Below are 16,716 nucleotides of genomic sequence, written 5' to 3'. Positions count from 1 at the left end.
AGCATAGGATCTTAGACCACATAGTGAGTAGACATCTGTGTCTGATTACTGATCAATAAAGGCAGGAGCCCACGTGCTCCTAGATTCAGTCTTGACCAGACAACGAAAGTGTGCACATCTATCCTTTCCTACACTGGTGGACAGCGGTGCGTTGCCGCTTTCGAGCGGCCGAACCTGCGCTAAGACGCCATCCTAAAGCCTTGGCCCGCTACCATGCCTCCTGTATCGCCCGGTGATGAGACCATCGGCTCCCCGAGAGACCATCGCCCGTGCTGCGTTGCCCGACTGCCACGTCGACCGCCGACCCCAGCCTGCGCATGCCGCCTTGCCTAGCCGTTCGTTTAGATGTAGTCTGCCCGCCTACCGCCGCATCGCACCGCCAACAGACCCAGCTGGACCGTCCAACATGCCCGCATGTTGTCCTCTAACCCATCCGGCCAGCCAACCACGCCTGCCATGTCCCAGCCATCTCTGCCTGCCGTCGCTGAAGCCAGAGCCGCCGGCCGCCACGTGTGCAGACCACGCTGCCGTCTCCCTGTCCCACCATGCCGCCTGTCAAGCAGTCAACCCACCCGCCCCGACTGAGGAGCCATCGACGCTGCCACCCCGTGCCGCAACGGCCTGCAACCTTCCACGGCCACCCTGCCTGCCTGCGACCGTCAGCCGGCCACGCTGCAGCCGCGCCGGCCCGTCCCAGACCTCGGACCGTAGAAGCCTCGCTGAGCCTCGCGCCGCCGATCGTCGACTGCCGACCCCAGCATGAAAACCCCGCTACGCCATATCGCCGAAGCTTGCCGCTAAGACTCCGCTGTTCATGACAACATCTGAACTTTGCGACCTGACGTGACCCGTGCGATCCTCACTGCGAACTTTTAAAGAAATTCTCCCTTGCTCCAGGAAGACCACTGAACTTTTGCCGCGTAAGATAAGACCTACGAACTTTTGTGGTTCTGAGTAAGGTACCGTACACGAATTGTATGTAACAGTTAGGTGTTGACCTGGTCCATTTTCGTACGCCTACGGGTAACGATTACGCCTTATCAAACCTTTTCGTTTTGTATGTTGATGTTGAACTTGTATGTGCTTGCCTAACTAAATAGAACGATTGCCTGCGGGCCTACCCTATTTTTGCTGGAAGTACTTAAATTTTGGTTGTTGCCTTGAGACGTTCATGTTGTAGCTACATGGCCTCGGATCAATCTGCCCTGCTTGGGAAATATTACTGTGCTATGTAATATTTAAAAATGCAATGTTCTCCATCTGTTCGTGTTCCGACGATTTTCTATGCAGTAGTCCGTCAGTTACCAGCTTGTCGCTAGAACTGCAATACCAAGCACTTGTCAAAATAGTAACACGCTGGGACCTGCTGTTTTCCCACCATTTTCTCAACTATTTGTCGGTGTCACAGACACTAGGACACCAGTAACGACTTGATACATCCTGTTTTTGTAACTTTATTGAATTTGTGTAACAGACGACGGGGACGTCGTCTACCCCCCGGCGGTGAGGGGTGTAGAGCATAGGATCTTAGACCACATAGTGAGTAGACATCTGTGTCTGATTACTGATCAATAAAGGCAGGAGCCCACGTGCTCCTAGATTCAGTCTTGACCAGACAACGAAAGTGTGCACATCTATCCTTTCCTACACTTCTATTCAATTAACCTTTACAAACATTAGTTCCATTTTATACTGGCCTGATCCAAGTTTAAGGAATTTCCTTTCCAAATAATTTGTGATGTGTGACTTGATACATATCAGTCATGGTACGTTTGTTATTACATTTTCATATGATTATGAAATGTTAATTGTTCCATTATCATCATAATATCAAATTAATGCATTTCTTCTTGAAGTAAAAAATGATGACATTGCATCTTTTTGATACCACATATCGTCTTAACCACTAGACACACTTAATTGTGCTTTAGATTTTCTAAAAACTTAAAACCAATATGACAGTACCGTCTATATCTTTCAAATCTTTCAAATCTTTATTTGTATGTATAATCTATATGTATATAGACTCGCCCAAAATGATAATGATGATGATATATAACGTTATATATCTTAGCGCCTTACACAAGTAACTTACTACTGGTGCAAATGAAAATTTGTAGCCTTGCTTTACATATCTTATATTTGGAATGTTCTTATATTGACTTTTGTTTTTAGCTCTCTTAAATATACAACAATAGATTCTGTTACGGTCCCACTAAAAATCTTGGGGTCAAAAATGGTAGGTTGAAAGCGGGGGCTTTAGCCATGTTAGCAGAATTCCTGGTCACAAATGCGCCATAGACAAAACAACTTCCTGGGCTGATAGAGGGAGGAATAGTTGAAATTTGTGGTAGATTTGTGCCGGACTTTAGGTCAGGATGTGGTGAGGGGAGCTTTCCCCACCTTGTATCAGGGATAAGCCCCTGATGGGGAGACTGGGAAGCCTGTTCACATGCTGGCATTGATGACAGATGGAGTACAGTTGGGCTCAGGAGAGCTGTGTATGGTGCTGATCTAATGATCTACCCACTGTTCAGAAACCAGCAAATCATTTCTCTCCAGTAATAAGCTGACTGTAGTCTATGATACTTGCGTAGAAGGAAATTAGGTAGCAACATGGTACAAATTATATATGGGTTTCAATATAGCCTGGGTACCATCCTCCGTTGTTACTGCTGACTCAGTCTTTTTTTCTTGCACCATCGTGAGCAACTACGAAAAGTTTGAGCCACCGGTAACAATGGAGGGTGGTAACGTAAACCAGTGGAGACTCTACATGTAGTAAAGTTACTGTTACTTAACGATCAGATAAGAAGCTGTCTATAAAATTGGAGCAAGAGGACTCTTACCACTGGTGACCAGGCTAAAGAAATCTAACGGTACTCTAGTCTACTCAATTCTAATCTTGAATGTAAACGTTAACTGTCTCTATTGAAAGCTGGTATAGGAATGACTATTTAAAAGACAATGCTCTTCATGTTCAAGGCAGTCAAAGTCAAAGTAAACAAGCCCTGGTAGTGTTTCTACGGCTAGTATTATGGGCATCTTTATGATTTTATGAAGTGCAGCCCCTTCCAAAAGCAAAAGTCACAACACAAGCTGGAAATGCATTCCCACGTTTGTCCAACAAACTAACCAACAGATTATTGGGCTGTTGTAGAAAGACTAGGCTACATTGAAGTTCACTTGATAGATTATACGAAACCTGTACATGTATAAACACTTCCATATCCCATGTTGAACGTCAAAGTTGTTGTTTCCGACTTTTCCAATGCTGCTGCAATAATGTACAAAACCGTTAGGAGTGCTCCTCATCAGTCTCCCGGAGTCCCATGACGTGCCCATGAATGACATTAAGAAATTGATCAATTGGAAAATGTAACGTTTAATTTAAACAAATGCTGGGATGCTGCCAACTTTTATATGTTAGCCGACGGACTGAAACTCCTATCATATTTTTCTATAGCCTCAGGTGCTAACGTTACGGTACATAATTGCACTCTTACTGCAGTTTGCAAACAAAGGAGGTGCTAGAGACGCCGCTTCTGTACCACCCCGGTGGGTCAGCCCGGTGAATGTTTACTTCCGGGTCGAGTGCACACGTGCGGCGGAGAGTCGAAACGCGAGATCGCAAGATGAAGAAGCGAAAATCGCAGGAAAAGGAGGGGGTGGAGGAAAGCAAGGCGAAGAAAGTGAGGCAGGAAAAGACAGAGTTCTCCGCGGCGATGTTTAGAACCATGCTGAATGACAAGACGCAAAGAATCGCAGGTATAATGAGAATATCGTCGGTGCAAACACTGTTACACATGTACGAACGTGCATTTATGGGGTAGAGTAAATTCAAATTCGGCATTATTAGCGATCAAATTGTCCGACAATGTGACGTTACAAACTCTAGGACAACATGTAACGTCAAGTTTTCCTATTAGATATTTAAATAAGGTCCACAGTAAGGCCCAAACAACCCTTCCCCCCCGTAGCCCAGGTGAAATGGGCCGTTCCCCCAAAAAAATATATATAGGGGGGGGGGGGGGGGGGGGGGTGACGACACCCCAATCTGTATATCTTTAACCCCCATAAGTCCTGATTCCTGACTAATGAAACCCCTTAGTCCTAGAGTCCTAAGGATTTCAAACCCCCTAAGTCCTAGAGTCCAGTCCTATGTCGTCAACCCCCTCAATTTTTTTTGGAGCGGCCCAATGTTGTTGAAAGGCCCCCCCATATGCCAATCTGACACAGTAGTCTACCTATTACCTGTATATTTTTTTTTTAAGACAACATTCATGGTGGATCTATATATTTTAAGTTGTCAAGAAAGTATCCTCACAATGCATACAACTAAGCATAACTTATGAGGGTGGTGGCCATGTGACCATAATATATTTTTTTTACAACTGTCTGACTATTTCAGCTCTACAGAAATTTGTAGCGAGGAGAAGGAATCAGGAAAAGACAGAAGACATCATTAAAGACTTCCTCCAAGTGTCTCCTGAATGTGTGGAAATCCTCAAATTGTTGGACGAACCACCCTTGGATCAGGAGGTAATTACTACTCTACTATTTTATTTGAAGCGTTCACAATATAACCGCCACATGCCTGCGAAGCTTGTGTGTCAAGCAGAAGGGCAGCTTTACCAGCTACATAGGTTCAGATGTAGAAGCTGGTGTATTATGCCGAAGTTCAGTTACATATGCAGAAGCTGGAATCTGTACCTGTATAGCATCTCGGCGTAACATACCAGCTTTGCAGGCATGCTGTGTGACAGCAGCTAGCTATATTACACCAAACGACCTGGTGTGTCATGCCAAAGTGTGGTTATGCTCGCTATACATATAACGTTACAGATGCTGAAGATCACAACAAGAACTCTAGTTGCTTATTTTTATTGTTGTTGGACCTGGTTGTTGTTTGTTTTATACTATAGGTCCAGCTGATCTTTCGCTGTCTGGAGGCTATTTTAATGCGTACAGTCGATCTGCCCCAGTTCCACATACCCAGCATACATGTGGTCCAGAAACTGTCTCACCAGTACTCAGATATCCTCATCAAAACACTCAGACTTCTCAACAATACAAGGTAGGGATGTTTGTTTGTTTGTTTGTTTGTTGCAAGACCAGCTTAGCCTGGATTTCATCCTTTTCAAACTCCGGTTTGCTCCAATCAATGATCGCTGCCATACCAAATAGCCTGGACCCTGTCCCAATTTAAACGTTTGGCCCTTGTGTCCTACTTTATTTCAGGAATCATATGTTTTTCAGAAGGAGTGTAACAAGTCAGACTTCCAAATGACAGTTTAAACCCTGTTACTATGCAGTTACAAGGACCGTGTAACAAGGAGCCAATCAGAACTCTCGCCTAGGTTTTAGGCAAATATTCAACTGCCAATCATTATATTCTCATTAAATGGGTTCTTATTCTGCAGGAAAGTGAGCAAAGGAGCAAACAGAACTAGAATAGGGTTTATGCCACGCTAAGTCCAGGCTGCATATGTTATAAGATAAATCACTCATAAGTCATAACAAGTCAAGATTCACTCTTTCTTAAATCTTTATTTGTTTCTATATTGTACACCTTAACATACACTGTCACACCAGTATTCAGACCCTCTGACTGAAATGCTCGGACTTGAAAATCCATTTCATTTCGATGCAGCTGTGTGATGTCGACCCTCAAGTTGCTGACCGCGATGGCGTCACACGGAGCTCAGGCTGCGAGGGACGTGCTGCGTCTAGTGGACTCTGCGTTACCGACGCTTATCGGGATGCTGCACAGGGCAGACAAGAAGGTAATGTTATATCTGTCAGCCCTTAGGAGTTTGTAACTTGATATCTCACACTGCTATCTGCAGTGTGAATGGAAGCTGCTAGGTGCCCTTGCATACACTCTTGAGCAATCTCACAGATCCAAATTTTTTTAAACATCAAAGCCTCTTAGAATTCTATTCATGATTTTTGAGTCACTGTGATCACAAGCTAACCAACCAACAATGGTTATCAAAGCATAGTCTTCTCCTTAGAGGTAATAAATGATTGCTGAACAGACTTGAATTATGAATGATGGTTCAGTTTTGTTGTCTCAAGGTATAATTCAAGTTTTATCCTTTGTGTGTATTGTTTGGTTACCCCAGACCCTCCCTAAAAAGCAGTACTCTGATGCTGAAAGAGATGGCTACCACAGTGAAAGGTAAAAATAGATGTTAAATAGATGTCACAATGAAAATTTGCATCCTCAGGACGTTCGTGCCTGTGTCATCAGCCTGGTGGTGTCCTTCCTCCTGACCGACGACAAAACTGTCATTCTGCAGCTCCTGCAGTACAAAGGTGTTTCTATCAAGTGTATTCACTCACTTCTTCTTAATCTTGATGTCACCAGGATTTTTATATACAGTACAGTACAACACAGATAAGTTATGTTCATTTGAAAAAGCAAGCTTCCCCAAGAATATCATGGTGTCTTCATATCTATCATAGCATGAACTGTCTGCTAGAAAGATATTTGACTTTGAAACATTGCAGAGATTTGTGATTTTTAAGATTTTTCTCAAGTCTAAAATGAGGGAAGTTCAGCTTCAGGTGTTACTGTTAGCCTCAGAGTCAAACCTCTGTGTAAAAGAACCCAGCACACTTATCAAGGAGACTAGGGGTGACCCATTGTGCCTGGCTAAAAACGTGTACCATAGCATCATTCTTCACCTGAATTGAGGATAACAAATTGAAGAGAAAGAAGTCTAAAATGAATAAATGATAGTGTATCTGTGGGACCTCACTTCACCTCCCCTGACCTGTCTGCTCTCCCCACCATCTTCAGACTTGATGAGGTACATCTTTAAGAACCTGCCAGGTGACCACCTGTCCAGCGTCCGGCTTCTCTTGACTACTCTGAGGGACATGGTGAGTGTAACGTAAGGTTGGAGTTGTACAGTATAATGTGTATGTGTAACAGGGAATGCTGCTCAATGCGCTGTATCCTCTATTTTCATTTTGTATGCTCTGTGAACAAGAAGGTTCATGATTCCAGCTGAGCTGTATGAAGGCTCCTGAGGTATAAACAAAACATGTTTTGACATGTATCAAGCATGGTCCAGACAAGAACTGTTTACAAGTTAGGGGCCTTCACCTTTGACATATTATCCACAATGCATTTTGCTGCACATGTGCAGTTGGAACCATAAACCTCCTTATATGGGCCAGTAAGTGCATAGTTAAGTATATGAATAAAATTAACAAAGCATCATGTTCTATTTGTTTTTTGTTTTGTTTTGTATAAGGGGTAAACCATCTTAAGGCACAAGACACCAGTTTTTGTACAGTATGTAGTACTAGCTATGTAAGACAGTACTAGGTTTAATCCACTCACACCCGGTCTTTTACATTCTCAAGGTGTGGTTCTCCTCAAACACAGAGCCCACAAATTTTTGTCAAGTGTTACGTTTGTGCTACCTTTTAAAAGATTAGAATTTTGTGAACTGCTGCATTTCTATGCTTCAAACTTTTTGCAAATGCTGTTCCTATGGAAATGCTTTTTATTATGTATCTAAAAAAGTCTGTCTATTTTTCCCTCAGGTGGTGAGAAGTGAGTTTGTGTCCAAGACTGCCAAAATCCATCTCTTCACAAACCAAGCACTGCATCAGCTGAGTCTTCTGTACAACTGGACTGGCCGGGTGGACGTGTCTGTCAGTCAGGGGACGCAGGTATTCTTCTTTTCTTGATTTCAACTCCAAAGTGCAAGCATGTCTAACCTTCATACAACATGGATGGATCGATCAAACGATCGAACGATGATTGATTGATTGATTGATTGATTGATTGATTGATTGATTGATTGATTGATTGATTGATTGATTGTGTGAGTGAGTGACTGACTGATTGACTGATTGAGTGAGTGTGTGAGTGAGTGAATGAGTTAGTGAATATGTGAGTGAGTAGTGAATGAGAAATGAGTGAATATGTGTGAGTGAATCGTGAGAAAATGTGAGTGAGTGAGTAGTTTGTGAGTGAGTTGCATGTGAGTGAATGAGAGTGAATATAGGTGTGAATGGGTGAGTGAATAGTAAGTGTTTGAGTGAGTAAGTAAGTAAATGTGTGAGCAGTGAGTGTGTGAGTAGTGCGAGTGAGTAGTGAATGAGTCAGTGAGTGAGTGAGTGACTAGACTTTCTTGATGCCAATGTGTTGGTGAAAACTCTATATTGCATATGAGACCTTCCAAGCCAACAAAGCTAGTATTTACAGATGTACCTCAGTCTGTTGGTTCGTCCACAAATTTCAATAAGGTCGTCCAGCCTTAAAACCTAATCTTGACCTTCCTTAGGAAATGTCTGAAGGACAGCAGAAAAAGGAGGGAAGACTACTTGTAAGACAGCTGGTGCACGACTTTCTCCTTGAGTTGTGCTGCGACTTCAGAAATGGCATCAACTTTCATGACAAGACGTTGGGCACCTCAGGAAGGTTAGATGTGCCTCTAAATGTCAGTCCATGGAAAGTTAATACTGGTTACTTGAGTGTGGAATCTTCAAAATGTGTTGAAACACAAATTTCTCTATAACTTTATGATTGAGATTGAGTGTATATATTTTTACAGAGCTTGCTATTTCAAAGATACATTCCGTGAAACTTAGCTGGATACATCCAGCAACAAGTTGAAGTGTAGCATTTTTTTTAAACATTGGAAACTGACTTTTCAGATTTTAAGAAGAACGATAAATAGATTAAAACAATAGATGGAAACATTTGACAGCCATCATTCTTTTAATTTTTCAATATGCATACTTTGTTTTTCTCCCCTGTCTTCAAGGAATATGAACCAAGTTCTTCACAAGTTCCTTCTAGACTTAAGACAGGCCAACCGAGACCCTCTGATGGCGGAGCTGGTTATCCGTGTCCTTAAGGCGTGTCCCGACCTTGTGAACAGGTACCTGTCAGACGTGACCTTCTCCTTCTCACCACGACCTTCAGCACAGTGGAAGGAGAACATGGCGCTACTTACAGAGGTCAGATGTTTGAAACGTTTTTGTTGTTTTTCATGTATAAGAAGGGATTTTTCCTCAAATGCAGTCTCTAGCTAGAAAAATCCAATAATGACCAGAAAGAAGAAACAATCATATTGTTAGGTGTTCAAGCTGACTTCACTCTACATGGGGTGCTTTGAAAAAAAGTCACCTTGGCTCAAGGGCAACTTAAACTTGGAATGTCAGCTGGAAGTTTGTCACTGGTAGCATCTGCTTTTATTTACATACAATGATGTGTCTGACTCAATAGAATTCATAGCGAACCAAGTACTGAAAATTAAGTCCCATGTCCTGACGTTTCTGTAGATCTACCAAAGCCAGTCGGATATCTCACCTGTCTTTGACCTTCCGGAACCTCGCCCTGCTGAAGAGGTCATCTCCATGGTGATGGTGACAGCTGTGCCGTCTGCCATCAAACCTGTAGTCGCTCAGGGTATCAAGGTAGGAATGTCTGCCTACAACTTTTTTTTCATTTGGGGGCAGTTGAATTTGGTTCAGGAAAAAGTTATTGACATCCCTGTGAAGGGAACGATTACTGGTATTCTGTGTTTTCTCTTGTTTCTTCTTCTCAGGGCTAAAGACTGAAATCCAGTATTTATTCACCAAAAAATCACTTCTACTTAGAGCTGTGTACCTAAACAAATTCAGTGCACTGCCACAGTAATTTCATGGTGATTTTATCTGTCAAAGTTCCTATCCCCTGCCCTGTTGTCCTAGTTAGGCTTGACCTGATTAGTACTGGTACAGTACTGGTAGACCAGGGTTCAGGTATTTTGGACCTGTATACCTAATTCATTATACCAGTACTGTACCAGTACAGTGTACCGGTACACAGCTCTACTTCTACTGGATAAAAGCTAAAAACTGAAGGCTGTCTGAAACCCCAGCTGTTTCAGACAGTATCCACAATTTTTTTCATTTGTCCTTTGATCCTGACTTATTGACTGTAATTCTAGCTCTGACAAGATGTTTTGTAGTGTCTTAAGTTTATCACTGAGTTTTCTTCCAGCAGATTTGGCAGTGCTGGGGCATATCAACCCCAAGGAACCAAGGAATTCAAAATTTGATGTCATAGCAATACCATTACTGTTCTTTTGTCTGCAGCATGCTGAAGCTTCAGTGAGAGGAACTACATGTTCCCTACTGGTATGTGTCCTTCAGAGGGTGTTCAAGGTCATCTGCCATTGTCAGGACACACAACATTGGACAAACCATGCCGTGTACTCGGTCCACGACATGGAAAGGGTCGTCGTGCTTCTCAGGGAGGCCTTAGTGAAGGTTGGTACAAAGCACTGTAGAGACAGAACTATAGAGCATATTCACTTCAAGAAAACAAGTATTTAGAGTTTCACATCTGTCTTGATTGATTGTGGCCATTTATTATCCAAATAAGGTTTTGATTGACATTACATGTGTCCATCACTTCCTGTCACTTTACGGTATATGCTAGTCATCTGCAGACAAACAGAACAAATGCAATACTTTCCCGTGAATTAGTAGCCTCTTCCATTGACCCCATGAACTGGATTGTCATGCTGATAAACAAGTACTTCAGATCTACCATCTCTGATCTCTAATTCCTGCCACCCCAGCAAGCTAGTCTGACCTTTGCAGTCATCTTCCCACTGACTTCCTGCCACTCTACTGACAGTGTATTCAAATAACTATGGACACACCAATACAAACACATATGCCAAAAGCAAAGACTTTATACACTCACGCTCACTCAGTCATCCTCTTGTACATGGTGCGTAGAGCCGACTACTTTATACACAGAGTCAATATTTGCAAAAAGTATTTTCTAGTTTCTTAAAAAATCCAAAGGATTACATCTACCAAATCTTCTAACCTAATACAATGTTATACGTACAATGTATGGAATATCATAAAGTATACTGAGTACAATGTTTTGGAGAACTACATGTATGATTATTATGATAATGGTTATCATAGAAGACTTAAACTAAGATTGAAAATAAACTGTTACAGTATCCTTAGAGTCCATTCCGAGTCACCACGAGGGTTTTATAATAATATTTGTAACCATTTTGAAAAATTTCTAATAAAAGAATATCTGACTGACAGTAGTTCTAAATTTTTCTAAAAGATCAAATACAAAATTATGAATTTATTTGAATTTAATTAGATAATTTAGAAATATTTTGAAAGTAACTGCACAAAAACCTCTTTATTTGTAATAATTTCTAAACATCTATATGATTATTTAACTTTTAGAAATATTAAAAAAAAATGGTAGAAAATGGTTAACAATGGTAGAATAGTGATTGCCCCCATAAAAGTAGGTGCTAATCTGGCCCTTCTGTCTGCCTTTGTACATCTTTAGACTTCACTGCAGGACACCGCTCGGTCCTTTGTGGAAAGCATTCTTCCCTAAACTTCGCAAGGATGTGTGAATTACTTTCTTCCCAGCCCTCTGACCTATTTATAGAGATGTTACAAATAATGGTAGAAAATGGTAAGAAATTGTAAAAAATTGTAAATAATGATAGAATGCTGTTACCATTATTTAGAAACCATTTTAAATATCATATTCTACATCATGAATATTTCTTAAGTTTTAGAAAACTTAAGAAATATTTAGAAAGTTGAAATCACATTCAAAATATTTCAAAAGTATCAAATCTCTTACACAAATAATAACAATAACTTGAAAATAGTTCTAAATCATGACAATAACAACCCTCGCGGTGACTTGGAATGGACTCTATCAGCAATGTACATGATTTTGTAGCAAGCAGGGTATCACTAACCTAAAGTGCATCATACATCCAATTAGAAATGCTATATCTATATGCACTCAAAACCAGTAGTACATTTTATTAAGAACTGCTATTAACTAAAGTAACAATTGTTCCTAACATACGGTTGTCAGTGACCATCATTGTACATGTCAGGCAAGTAGTTTCACAAATAAAGAGTTACCGGTACATGTAATTTTTGGTCCATTCCAATGTTCATAAAACATTTGGTTTGGCCTAGTCTGTTGATATAATGATAACCTTTCACAACATGATTTTAAGACCACTACTCTACAATGTTGTTTGATAACAGTAAATAAAGACAATGATCAGTAGTAAACATACAATGAATTGAACATCTTATTCAAATTTGTTTCTCAACAAGAACATTAAGCAATGAGACAGCTTATTCACAGGTTCTTGCTAGAAGTGAATGAATTCTCTCAGTCGACGCAAGAAACTTTGCAGATATTTTACCTACATTTGTCACCAACTGTCACATTAGGTGAGCATTAACCCTAAGAGGTATGAAGACTATCTATGGGTGGGCTGCTTGATTCTTAGAACGGCTGTAGCAGTTGTATATCTGCATGATGGTTGGTTACATGTAGGTCTAGTTCAAAGTTAGGTAGTCATGTTCATTCTCAATCTCAGTCTCTACCTCATCCAGAGATTGGTACTCATGTAGGCTGTCATGAGCATCTATGGATTCATTTTCATACATGGCAGCATTCTGGTAATCAGCCTGTGGGCTGGCTACATTCATAAGGGGAATGGAAGGAACCTCGTAGCCCTCTTCAAAGTTGTCGTCAAGATGCTGCCTGTGGTTTGTGACGAGATGTGATCGATGGGATGGACTTATTACATTATCATACTCAAGGTCTTCATTTGTCCCTATTGAGGTATGACCCTGTGCCTGCTCAGTATTGATGACTGTGACAGCAGTCGCCGCATTGATAGTGACACTCAGGTGGTGTTCTGAAGGGGAACATTTGCTCCTTTTCTTGTGCCAGATTATGACAAAAAGGACAGTGCCAACTACCACACCCACAACAGAGCCAACAATGATTGTTTGGGAGAAACTGGTTGGGGGTACATTCAGTTGGGAATTTATGTATATGGACAGTGTGGCAAATGTGGAGCCAACAAGACTTGCTGCAATACAGATGTACAAACCAGCATCTGCTGCAGTAACATCTGTTATCGTTATAGCACCATTCACATCCACAGTCACCTTCCCTGCTGACTCAACAGTTGCATTCAGTCCAGATGGGAGAGTGACTGTGATGTCTGGTGTGGGGATTCCTGAAGCTTCACAGACCAAATTGAGTGTCTCCCCCTGCACCAATGGACTATCATCAATGCTCTCGAATCTCACAATATAAGGAGGTGAAGTTACTGGTGACATTGTGCCAGTTGTAGGTTCTTTAAGGTCAACATTTATAACCAGTGTGGCAGATGTTGAGCCAACAGGACTTGTTGCAATACAGGCATACAAACCAGCATCTCCTGCTGTCATATTGGCTATAGTGATGGAACCATTCACATCCACAGTCACCCTCCCTTCTGACTCAACAGTTGCATTCTGTCCAGATGGGAGACTGACTGCTATGTCTGGTATGGGGACTCCTGATGCTTCACAGACCATTTGGATTGTCTCCCCGTGGACAAATGTCTTATTGTCACCCCTTTCAAACCTCACAATTGTTGGCTCTTCACAGGTCAGATCCTTAGGATTGATGTTTTTAAGCAGTTGCCCATAGTTGCGTGGATTAGTACATTTCACCTGATTTTCAAAATCTAAAGACCCGCTAATTTCTTTCCTAAATCCAACCATCCTACAGTCACACTGCCAGGGGTTGTTTTCAACGTCTACTTTTGAGATTGACGACAGTATGTCATAGGCTTCCAATGGTAGTGTTGCCATTTGGTTGTTCCGGAGCTCAAGCAAAACAATTTTGGGGACCATTGACAATTCTTTAATAGGAAACAAGTCAAGTTTGTTGTTTTGCAGCAACAGCACTTGGAGCTGGGATAGATTTGAGAATGTGCCAACATGTATGTTAGTTATCTGGTTTGTGTGCAGGTAGAGTTTTTGAAGCTGGGTTAGATTTGAGAAAGTTTCAGGGTGGATGTTGGTTATGTTGTTGGAGTGTATGGACAACACTTCAAGCTTGGGTAGATTTGAGAATGTACCAACCTGGATGTTAGTTATCAGGTTTAAGGACAGGGACAACACTTCAAGCTTGGGAAGATTTGAGATTGTACCAGCCTGGAGGTTAGTTACCTCGTTGGAGTACAGGTACAGCTTCTGGAGCTTGGGTAGATTTGAGAATGTACCAACCTGGATGTTAGTTATCTGGTTGGAGTACAGGTACAGATTTTGAAGCTGGGTTAGGTTTGCGAAAGTTTCAGGGTGGATGTTGGTTATGTTGTTGGAGTGTATGGACAACACTTCAAGCTTGGGTAGATTTGAGATTGTACCAACCTGGAGGTCAGTTATCTTGTTGGAGAATAAGGACAACAGTTCAAGCTTGGGTAGATTTGAGATTGTACCAGCTTGGAGGTTAGCTATCTGGTTGGAGTACAGGTACAGCTTTTGAAGCTGGGTTAGATTTGAGAAAGTTTCAGGGTGGATGTTGGTTATGTTGTTGGAGTGTATGGACAACAGTTCAAGCTGGGGTAGATTTGAAATTGTACCAGCCTGGAGGTTAGTCATCTGGTTAGAGTACAGGTACAGCTTCTGGAGCTTGGGTAGATTTGAGAATGTACCAATCTGGATGTTAGTTATCAGGTTTGAGGACAGGAACAACACTTCAAGCTTGGGTAGATTTGAAAATGTACCAGCCTGGAGGTCAGTTATTTTGTTGGAGAATAAGGACAACAGTTCAAGGTTGGGTAGATTTGAGAATGTACCAGCCTGGAGGTTAGCTATCTGGTTGGAGTACAGGTACAGCTTTTGGAGCTTGGTTAGATTTGAGAAAGTTTCAGGATGAATGTTCTTTATACTATTGTAGTGTAGGTACAACAGTTGAAGCTTAGGTAGATTTGAGAATGTACCAACCTGGAGGTTAGTTATCTGATTGGAATTTAGCCACACATTTTGGAGATTGGGTAGATTTGAGAAGGCACCAGCCTGGAGGTCAGTCAGCTCATTAGAGGATAGCAACAGATTTTGGAGCTGGGATAGATTTGAGAATGTACCTGTCTGAATGTCAGTTATCTGGTTTAAGGACATATTTATGCTTATCAAACTCCTGTACAATGAGAAGTCAGACTGTGTTACGGTTGTGATTACATTGTCCTGTAAGTCGAGGCTAGTGATATTAGTAGGCAGACTTTGAGGAACACTACTCAGGCCTCTGTTGCTGCAGTCACAGGAAGATAAACAGCTGCTGCTGCAGGCTGTTGTTGGTCCAGCTTCCTTCAGGATGATAAGCAGGAGCAGTCCAAGAAGCCAGTTAGACATTTTGCCTGCAAGGATAGGGAATCACAATAACGCTAGTTCACCATTAACCGCAACAATTTCTGGTAAGAGTCAATTGACACCAATCATTTCTTTCTGTTACATGCCGCTATTATTGATTACTTTTGTCACTGTTGCTATTCATGTAATATTTCTTGTCTAGTCCTGTTGAAACAAAAATATTGCAATTTCGAAGGACCACCTCAATACTCCTCAAAATTATCTTGCTGCTTTTTACCTTTATAAAGCAGCTGTTGTTTCTTTCTTGAAGAGATTGCTAAAGATATTAAGCTTGTTGAAGCACAAAAATCAAGACAAAATGGCGGTTAAGTTCCACACGGCTATGGCGCAAAAAACGCTTTGTTCCAGTAAACGAACACCGTAGTTCAAATCCTCCCATGACGAGGTCAGTCTTCCATTCTGGAGTGGAAAGAATTTGTTCTGTCAAGTTTGCATTTCTGGGTCTCCCCATCTTTATTGTAAATACTCAACTCAACCATATGCATGTTCTTTTGAAAGCTCTGCTGATGACAAAATACCTGTAGCTCAGGGAAACTGGTGACAAAACTTGCTAGCATTCAGATGATAAAATGTTGTAATTCAAGTCTATAAGTTTTCCAGCCTTTTTAAAAGTATCTTCCAGCATTTTAACAGACTTATCAATGAAGTTAAGCAATCCTGCGTACCTTGTGTTGTTACTTACTGCAGGTTTATGTAATCGAGTGCTGTGTTGGACAAACTCAGGATTGTTCTGTCTGCTTCTCCCAAGCTGCAATGTTATACATGATGTTAGCAAAATCATGCTGTTTCACACCAAATTGAATATGAAATGTGCTCACAAAGGTAATACCTACTAACAATGTGTAATACATGTACTTGATAGTCTGATAGCCTTGTAATTGTCAGCTTGTCTTTTGGATGGGTATACTATATTTGCTAAATTTTCTCTGAGTGGTTCTTTGCCAAAGATATGTAAAAGTCCCATGATATATATATAGTGGTGGGTACCTGTACATAAAATTGAGGTACATTTCCAGTTCAGGTCCAGAGGATCAGGTCCAGGTCTGGACCTTAACCTGGACCTGATTACAGTAGTACAGTAGTCCTTTTCATTATATTGAGCAAGACACAAGTACAGGTCTCTGTGAGTGCTATAAATTATGTTCAAATTGTATTCATATTGAGTAATTTTACCAAAATTTTGCAATTGTACAACTAATGTGACTGAAGTTTTACATACAGTGAAGCTACCCCCGAACCAAATTTCAAATCACTTGGCTTCAAAATGAAACGATAAGCCATTTCAAGTGACATATCATTAATTTTTCGCATTTATTATGCAAATACGAATCTCATTTGCATGAATTATATCAATTGATCATCTTCTCTACCCAAATAACATGTTGTTCAAAGTATGAAATTTCTAAAAGACATGAGGCCCTCATTTGCATGATTTAGATCTAATAATGTCCTCATTTGCTTAAC

At 41.2% G+C, this 16,716-nt stretch overlaps 3 protein-coding genes across 4 annotated transcripts in view; 2 read left to right on the top strand and 1 right to left on the bottom strand.

Moving 5' to 3' along the window:
- Positions 1-235: 235 nt before the first annotated feature.
- On the top strand, positions 236-763 carry LOC136429851 (uncharacterized). Its single transcript, XM_066419939.1, has one exon. It carries the CDS (start codon positions 236-238, stop codon positions 761-763), a length of 528 nt encoding a protein of 175 aa, XP_066276036.1.
- A 2,820-nt stretch (positions 764-3,583) lies between these two features.
- LOC136435384 (nucleolar pre-ribosomal-associated protein 1-like) overlaps positions 3,584-16,716 on the top strand; it is a 30,935-nt gene continuing 17,802 nt past the window's right edge. For both annotated transcript variants that reach the window (XM_066428853.1, XM_066428861.1), the window contains exons 1-11: positions 3,584-3,768; positions 4,412-4,542; positions 4,926-5,077; positions 5,654-5,786; positions 6,234-6,321; positions 6,809-6,891; positions 7,564-7,692; positions 8,310-8,446; positions 8,793-8,988; positions 9,313-9,447; positions 10,111-10,284. In XM_066428853.1, coding sequence (XP_066284950.1) covers positions 3,636-3,768; positions 4,412-4,542; positions 4,926-5,077; positions 5,654-5,786; positions 6,234-6,321; positions 6,809-6,891; positions 7,564-7,692; positions 8,310-8,446; positions 8,793-8,988; positions 9,313-9,447; positions 10,111-10,284 — 1,491 coding nt within the window. In that variant the 5' untranslated portion in view covers positions 3,584-3,635. The remainder of the gene's footprint in view (positions 3,769-4,411; positions 4,543-4,925; positions 5,078-5,653; positions 5,787-6,233; positions 6,322-6,808; positions 6,892-7,563; positions 7,693-8,309; positions 8,447-8,792; positions 8,989-9,312; positions 9,448-10,110; positions 10,285-16,716) is intronic.
- Positions 12,379-15,234, bottom strand: LOC136438118 (leucine-rich repeat-containing protein 15-like). Its single transcript, XM_066432835.1, has 2 exons — positions 15,064-15,234; positions 12,379-14,730 (listed from the first exon to the last, which is right to left on the bottom strand). The coding sequence occupies exons 1-2, from the start codon at positions 15,232-15,234 to the stop codon at positions 12,379-12,381; spliced, it is 2,523 nt and encodes an 840-aa protein (XP_066288932.1).

The sequence above is a fragment of the Branchiostoma lanceolatum genome, chromosome 1 (genome assembly GCF_035083965.1).
Source record: "Branchiostoma lanceolatum isolate klBraLanc5 chromosome 1, klBraLanc5.hap2, whole genome shotgun sequence".
NCBI classification, from domain to species: Eukaryota; Metazoa; Chordata; class Leptocardii; order Amphioxiformes; family Branchiostomatidae; genus Branchiostoma; species Branchiostoma lanceolatum.
This window is presented reverse-complemented; position numbering and strand designations above follow the sequence as displayed.

Bases quoted from the DNA above. Each gene is read 5' to 3' on its own strand.
- LOC136429851 (XM_066419939.1), top strand. From the start codon at position 236: ATGAGACCATCGGCTCCCCGAGAGACCATCGCCCGTGCTGCGTTGCCC.
- LOC136438118 (XM_066432835.1), bottom strand. From the start codon at position 15,234: ATGTCTAACTGGCTTCTTGGACTGCTCCTGCTTATCATCCTGAAGGAA. The intron at 14,731-15,063 runs GTAATCACAACC...AATCTAACCAAG, and splicing joins GCCTCGACTTACAGGACAAT to CTCCAAAAGCTGTACCTGTA.